Source organism: Protobothrops mucrosquamatus, unplaced genomic scaffold (genome assembly GCF_001527695.2).
Source record: "Protobothrops mucrosquamatus isolate PMUCROS unplaced genomic scaffold, P.Mucros_1.0 scaffold3583, whole genome shotgun sequence".
NCBI lineage: Eukaryota > Metazoa > Chordata > Lepidosauria > Squamata > Viperidae > Protobothrops > Protobothrops mucrosquamatus.
In genome coordinates this window covers 31,829-39,569 of record NW_015389548.1, presented here as the reverse complement: position 1 = coordinate 39,569, position 7,741 = coordinate 31,829, and the positions used below count along the sequence as shown (strand labels likewise).

Below are 7,741 nucleotides of genomic sequence, written 5' to 3'. Positions count from 1 at the left end.
AGGGGTAGGCAACCTTCGCTCTTTTATGACTCGTGGACTTCAACTCCCAGAATTCCTGAGCCAGCATGGCTCAGCTTGGAAACCTCTCCCTTCCCCTCAGCATAGCTGCCTCAGGAATTCTGGGAGTTGAAATCCACGAGTCATAAAGAGGCCGCAGTTCCCCATGCTGGCTCAGGAATTCTGGGAGTTGAAGTCCACAGGCCTTAAAGTGGCCAAGGTTGGGGACCCTTGATATAAGGTCTCCTGCTTGAGCAGGGGGTTGGACTAGAAGGCCTCCAAGGCCCCTTCCAGCTCTATTCTGATTGATATGTTCCCCCTGTTTTTCAGGCACGAGGGTGATTTGAAGATGTCCACAACCCTTGCGGTTCCCACAATGCATACGCTGCAAATCGGTAAGGAAAAAAAAATGCAACATCCCCAGTTTGATCCTGGATGGGGTAGTGGGGGACATTGTGAGGGTCTCGTGGAGAATGCTGGACTCAGGGTCAGGGGCTTCCCAGAAAGGGACTTGGGATGTTGCTCAGGCCAGCCACATTGTTGTAGCCAAGATGGACGACTCCCCCACCCCCGCTATGAAGAGGGGATCCCTCAGGATCACTTGCAGGTTACAGCTCCCCAGATCTTGGATCTGCCCCAATCAATCGGAATAGAGCTGGAAGGGACCTTGGAGGTCTTCTAGTCCAACCCCCTGCTCCACAGAAGACCCTGTACCATTGCTAAAACCTCCAGTGATGGAGCAGCAACAACTTCTGGTGGCCAGCCATTCCATGGGTTAATTGTCCTCGCTGTTAGGAAATTTCCCCTTAATTCCAGGTTGCTTCTCCCCTTGACGAGTTTCCATCCGTTGTTTCCTTGTGGTAGCCCCTCAAATACTGGAATACGGCTATCATGTATTGTTATAACAACAACAACAACAACAACAACAACCTGGGTAAGGACTCGATAGGTAGACAAAATGCCAAATCCAGTCTGAACATCTGGCTGACTGTGCGATGATCCATAATAATAATAATAATAATAATAATAATAATAATAATAATAATAATAATAATAATAATAGTAATAAAGTTGGAAGGGACCTTGGAGGTCATCTAGTCCAACCCCCTGCTCAGGCAGGAAACCCTATACCATTTCGGACAAATGGCTGTCCAGTCTCTTCTTAAAAACTTCCAGTGTTGGAGCATTCACCGCTTCTGGAGGCAGGTAGTTCCACTGGTTAATTGTTCTCACTGTCAGGAAATTTCTGCTTAATTCTAGGTTGCTTCTCTCCTTGGTCAGTTTCCATCCGTTGCTTCTTGTCCTGCCTTCAGGGGCTTTGGAGAATAGCTTGACTCCCTCTTCTTTGGGGCAGCCCCTGAGATACTGGAAGACTGCTATCCTGTCCCCCCTCGTCCTTCTCTTCATTAAACAAGACATCCCCAATTCCAGCAACCGTTCCTTATATATGCCAGCAAAGTCACCATGGGGGGGGGGGAGACTCCCCATCTGAGTCCTGGTCCTCCTCCCAGGATCACCGGGCGTCACCAGGTCGGCCGATAACATGGGGATGGGCCTCTCTGTCCATCTTGGACCGCAGCTGGGGCCTGTCAGCCAGGAACCGTCCCTGCTGCTCCGAGGTGGAGATTGAGACTTGGAGGGGGGGGGGGAGAGGAAGCAATTAGCTGGACTCCTTAATGGGAACCATATGTGGGGCACACAGAGCCTCCAACTATCCCACCCTGCCTGCGTGGGCGAGACCAACCTTCCGGCATTTCACGCTCTCCGGCATTAAATCTGTCCGCCTCTTGTTTGGGTCGAGGTCCATTCCGACGACGTCCCTGCAAGGTTTTCAAGCGTGGCTCTTTGGACGAAATTGGCTGGACGCTTTTAATCCGATCCGAGGGTGGGGGGCGGCGGGTGGGGGGCGGCGGGGGGGGAGAACCTTCCAGCTGGGAAGGTTCACAAAAGGGGGATCATGCAACCGTCATAAAGACGAGTCGTTCACCGAATGTTTTAGTTTTGAGTTTTTCGCCCTGCGACAGATGTCCGCCGTGAAAAAAGGAGCCCAAGTGGCTTTTTGGCAATGCTGTCGTAACTTTGAACGGTCACTAAAAGGGATGGTGGTAAATTGAGGACTGCTTGAATCTTGGAAAGAAAAAGTGGGGGTGGTGGCGGTAGAGAAGAATCCAGTCCCGGTTGTCTAATGAGATTTCTCCTCAACTGGGCGACTAGGGTTGGACTAGAAGACCTCCGAGGTCCCTTCCAACTCTGTTGCCTGTGGAGAGTCTCCGTCCTCCAGGTCAAGGTTGTCCCAAAGGTGCTTTTTTAGGAGGCAACTGGACTTCTTTGTTTTTCTTTGAAGACCTTTTGCTTCCTATCCCAGAAGCTTCTTCAGGTTCTGACTGGATGGTGGGGAATAGAAGGATTTATACTCCTTGCAGACAGCTGGTCATTTGCCTCCTTTTGGAGAGTCGTTGAGGCCACTTGGAGGTTTACCTGTGTCCTCGGGGTCACCTGGGTGGTGCAAATGGAGGTGGAGCCTTCTTGGAAGTGTTGAAAGGATGCCAAGAAGGCCCCACACCCATTTGCACCACCTAGGTGACCCCGAAGACAAAGATAAGCCTCCAGGTGGCTTCAACGACTCTCTAAAAGAAGGCAAATGACCAGCAGTCTGCAAGGAGTATAAATCTTTCTGTTCCCCCACCATCCAGTCAGAGCGGAAGAAGCTTCTGGGATGAGAAGCGCAACATCTTCAAAGGAAAACAAAGGAAGTCCAGTTGTCTCCTGGAAAACCACCTTTGGGATTCCAACTCTGTCACTCTCCCACGAGAAAGATTGTTTCTAAGCCCCCCCTCTTCCCTTCCCTTCGTCTTCACCAGGGACAAATGGGGAGCGGTCCCGTACCCCGTCTCCGCCGAGTTCTCCCGGGCTCCACAGCGACAGCTGCAGCATTGCGCCCCTCACCCCATCTCAGTCACCGGTAAGCAGAAGCCTTGTCGTCCCCCACCCACCCAAATCTGGTCAAAGCCCCCCCCCCAAAGTAGGGGGGTAAGACGGGTGCTGGGTGGGCTTGCCAAGTGGTGTTGAAGCCCGGAGCTGCGCTGGCTGGGGGATTCTGGGAACCGAAGTCCACCCATCTGAAAAGTGGCCGCGGTTAGACGCCCTGCTCTAGGACCAAGACTGGGGCCCCTGGGGCCGGATGCGGCACCCGGGGGTCCTCTGCATCCTGGCCTGTGTGTTGCAGAGGAGTGAGATCCGGAGGCGAGAGGCGGCTCCCTTCGGCGTGGTGGTGGCCATCGACTTCGGGACCACGTCCAGCGGCTACGCCTTCAGCTTCGTCAGCGACCCAGAGACTCTGCACATGATGAGGTACCCTCTGGGGCTGAAGGCAGGGTCTCTCTTCCTCCTTTTCTCTTCTCTCTCTTTCTCTCTCTCTCTCTCTCTCTCTCTCTCTCTCTCTCTCTCTCTCTCTCTCTCTCTCTCTCTCTCTTTGTCTTTGTTTCTCTCTTTTTTTCTTTCTCTTTCTCTTTCCCTTTCTCTCTTTCTTTCCCTCTCCCCTCTTTCTCTCTTTTCTCCTTTCTCTCTCTCTTTCTTTGTCTCTCTTTTGCTCTCTTTCTTTCTTTCCCTTTCTGCCTCTTTTGCTCTCTTTCTGTGTCTTTATTTCTCTTTATTTCTCTCTTTCCCTCTTTGTTTCTTTCTCTCTCTCTTTCCCTCTTTTTCCCTTTCTCTCTCTCTTTCTCTTTCTCTTTTCTCTCTTTTTCTTTGTCTCTCTTTTGTTCTCTTTCTTTCTTTTTCCCTTTCTGCCTGTCTTTTGTTCTCTTTCTGTGTTTGTCTTTGTTTCTCTTTTCTCTCTCTCTTTTCCCCTCTTTCCCCCTCTCTCTCTCTCTCTCTCTTGCTCTCTCTCTTCTCTTTCTCTTTCTCTTTCTCTTTCCTTTTTCTCTTTCTTTGTCTCTCTTTTGCTCTTTCTTTTTCCCTTTCTGCCTGTCTTTTGTTTCTCTCTTTTTCTTTCTCTCTTTCCCTCTTTCTCCCTCTCTTGCTCTCTGTTTCTTTTTCTTTTACTTTCTTCTTTTTCTTTCTTTCTTTCTCTCTCTATTTCTCACATACACACCTAAACACAGAGAGACCTTTATTCTTCAGATCTCCTCCACAATCGCTGGCACACGGTCTCTGGATATTCCCCGCATGAATGAACAGAGAATATTTGTTTTTCACGATCTTCTCTTTTAGGCGCAAGGCCTGTGCGAAGGAAGGGAACTCTCACCTGCCAGGCGTTTGCAAGAGATTGCACCCATCTCCCTGCCTAACTGATGGCTTTGGAGTATGGGCTTTAGAGTGTTTCTTGAGGACTACCCAATGTTTAGTCCCTGGAAGCTGTGTTTCCATTGGATGAGGGAGGAAGAGCAGGATTTGGGCATTTTTAATGAACAAATGAGATGGCCTCGAAAGCAACATGTAAATCTCTAAAAAAAAAACCCAAGGCCTGGGTGTTCTGAGATGTCGCTTCATAAAAATTCACTGCATAAATAAAAAAAAATAGAAAAAGTCACCAAAGGAAACCAGCCGTTAAATTCTTCCCTTTTTCTCTCCCGTGGGAAGAGGCGATAAATTAATTTAAAAAAAAACCGATCGTGTTTAAATCCTATTTTATTTTCTCTCCATCAAGAAACAATAAAACATTTTGCTGAATCTTCCACGGAGCGATCGTAGGAGAAGGACCGGCCGAGTCAGGGCTGGAGTTAAAAGAGGGATCAGCCTGGAATCATTACATCGCCACAAAGGAGCAAAACGGCCCTTATTCTAACTCTGCACGGCTGGCTGGGGAATTCTGGGAGTTGAAGTCCACAGCTCTTCTTCAAGGGGCCAAGATTGGAGAGACACAGCTAGGGGCCCGCTTTCTAAATATGAAATTCCTTCATGCAAAATTTTTTGGGGGGGTACCAGACAAACTTCCAAGTCGAGCCCCCCCCCCCCCGACTTGCACAAAAATCCAGACCGATGGGTTCACGTTTCAGAAGAGAGCAGACCGACCCCGGAGCCTTCCTGCGAGGTGGGGAGAATGAATCCCACTTTGGATTTTTTTTTTTTCCTGGCAGGAAATGGGAAGGAGGAGACCCCGGAGTGGCCCACCAGAAGACCCCCACCAGCCTTCTCTTGACGCCGGAAGGTGCCTTCCACAGCTTTGGCTACACGGCCCGGGACTATTACCACGACCTGGACCCGGAGGAAGCCCGCGACTGGCTCTACTTTGAGAAGTTCAAAATGAAGATCCACAGTTCCCGGGTGAGTAAAATGGGGTAAAACAACAGCGGTTTCTCTCTCTCTCTCTAGCAATGGAAATGTCGGCCTCCGCCGTGGTGGTCAGTGGAGGGCTGCCTGTGAAGGGTTCCTACATGTCTCCATCAAGGTCACCGGTCTGGTTTTCTGCCCGGCCTGAAAGTCTTTTGGGTGGTTCTCTTTTATGTCAGGATTTGAGCATGAAGACCGAACTGGGGGCCGTGAACGGGAAGAAGGTGCCGGCCTTGGAGGTCTTTGCCCACGCCCTCCGCTTCTTCAGGCAGCAGGCCGTGCAGGTGAGGGAGGGAGTGGGGAGACCTCCCGTTTCTCCAGGGGTTGGGGGGGGAGACGTCACCTGAGGGAAGGAAGGAAGGAAGGAAGGAAGGAAGGAAGGAAGGAAAGGAGGAAGGGAGGGAGGGAGGAAAGAAGGAAGGAAGGAGAGAGGGAGGAAAGGAAGGGAGAAAGGAAGGGAGGGAGGAGGGAAAGGAAGGAAGGAAGGGAAGGAAGGAAGGAAGGAAGGAAAGAAGGGAAGGTAGGAAAGAAGGAAGAAGGGAGGGAGGAAAGAAAGGGAGAAAGGAAGGGAGGGAGGAGGGAAGGAAGGAAGGAAGGAAGGAAGAAGGGAAGGAAGGAAGGGAAGGGAGGAAAGAAGGAAGGAAGGAAGGAGGGAGGGAGGGAGGGAGGGAGGGAGGAGGGAAGGAAGGAAGGAAGGAAGGAAGGAAGGAGGGTTGAAGGAAGGACAGATGGGAAGGAGGGAGGAAGGGAGGAAGGAAGGAAGGAGAGATGGGAAGGAGGGAGGAAGGAGGGAGGGAAGGAAGGGAGGAAAGAAGGAAGGAAGGAAAAGAGGAAGGAAGGAGGGAAGGAAGGAAGGAAGGAAGGAGGGAGGGAAGGGAGGAAATAAGGAAGGAGGGAGGGAAGGAAGGAAGGAGGGAGGGAAGGGAGGAAATAAGGAAGGAAGGAGGGAAGGGAGGGAGGGAGGGAGGGGGCTAGAAGGAAGGAAGGCAGGAAGGAGGGAGGGAGGGAGGAATAAGGGAGGGAGAGAAGGAGGGAGAGAGAGAACCTTCCAGAAGGACTCTGTGAGGAGATCGAAGTTGTCTCTTTATTGTTAATCGGGGGTCTCCAAAGTGGACCTCCAGCCAGCATCCCTGTTGGGATAGACTTCCTCTAGGCCCTGCTGTGCAGCCGGGACCCCCTGTGACCCTCCTCTCTTGCAGGAGCTGAAGGACCAGTGCCCGGCCTTGCCGGTGGCCGATGCCATCCGGTGGGTGATCACGGTGCCCGCCATCTGGAAGCAGCCGGCCAAGCAGTTCATGAGGGAAGCGGCCTACTCGGTGAGGAAGGCCGGGTTTCTTTCTTTCTTTCTTTCTTTCTTTCTTTCTTTCTTTCTTTCTTTCTTTCTTTCTTTCTTTCTTTCTTTCTTTTCTTTCTCTCTCTCTCTCTTTCTTTCTTTCCTTTCTTTCTCTCTTTCTCTTTCTTTTTATTTTCTTTCTTTCTTTCTTCTTTCTTTTTTCTTTTTCTTTCTTTCTTCTTTCTTTTTTCTTTTTCTTTCTTTCTTCTTTCTTTTTTCTTTTTCTTTCTTTCTTCTTTCTTTTTCTTTCTTTCTTTCTTCTTTCTTTTTTCTTTTTCTTTCTTTCTTTCCTTTCTTTCTCTTTCTTTCTTTCTCTCTCTCTTTCTTTCTTTCTCTCCTCCTCCATCTTTTTTTCTTTCTTTCTTCCTTCCTTCCTTCCTTCCTTTCCTTCTTTCTCTTTCTTTCTTTCTTTCTTTCTTTCTCTTTCTCTCTTTCTTTCTTTCTTCCTTCTTTCCTTTCTTTTTCTTTTTCTTTCTTCTTTCTTTCTCCTTTCTTCCTTTCTTCCTCCCTCCCTCTTTCTTTCTTTCTTTCTTTCCTTTCTTTCTCTCTCTTTCTTTCTCTTTCTCTTTTTCTCTTTCTTTTTCTTTCTCTCTCTTTTTCTTTCTTTCTTTCTTTCTTTCTTTCTTCTTCCTTCCTTCCTTCCTTTCCTTCTTTCTCTTTCTTTCTTTCTTTCTTTCTTTCTCTTTCTTTCTTTCTTTCTTTCTTTCTTTCTTTCTTCTTCCTTCTTTCCTCTTTCTTTTTCTTTTTCTTTCTTTCTTTCTCTCTTTCTTTATTCTTTCTTTTTTTCTTCCTTCCTTCCTTTCTCTTCTTTTTTTCTTTCTCTTTCCTTCTTTCCTTCCTTCCTTTCTTTTCTTTTCTTTCTTTCATGCCACCCATCTCGCCATCTGCCAAGTGGCAAAGTCCCACCCCAGGTGGAGATCTACCTTTTGTTCCCCTCCCTTCCCAGAAAGGGGTGGGGAGAACCCCCATAAGGAGACCCCCGCAAGGGGGAAAAAACCCTACATAGGAGCCTCACATTGTTGTCAAAAGCCCCCAACCGCTTTTGCCGTAGCTCTCTGGGTGGGACGGAGCCCCCGAGGAGTCGGGCGGGATTCTATCATGCCACTCTGCTGGGTCCATTTCGGCTCCCACGATTCCTTTGGG

The 7,741-nt window shown here is 49.3% G+C and overlaps 1 protein-coding gene across 1 annotated transcript in view; it reads left to right on the top strand.

Moving 5' to 3' along the window:
• Positions 1–327: 327 nt before the first annotated feature.
• The window catches only part of HSPA12B (heat shock protein family A (Hsp70) member 12B), a gene marked incomplete at its 5' end in the record, with an annotated part of 19,624 nt that continues 12,210 nt past the window's right edge, over positions 328–7,741 (top strand). The window contains 6 exons of the mRNA XM_015827261.1: positions 328–392; positions 2,859–2,959; positions 3,224–3,348; positions 5,073–5,259; positions 5,445–5,549; positions 6,465–6,581. Coding sequence (XP_015682747.1) covers positions 328–392; positions 2,859–2,959; positions 3,224–3,348; positions 5,073–5,259; positions 5,445–5,549; positions 6,465–6,581 — 700 coding nt within the window. The remainder of the gene's footprint in view (positions 393–2,858; positions 2,960–3,223; positions 3,349–5,072; positions 5,260–5,444; positions 5,550–6,464; positions 6,582–7,741) is intronic.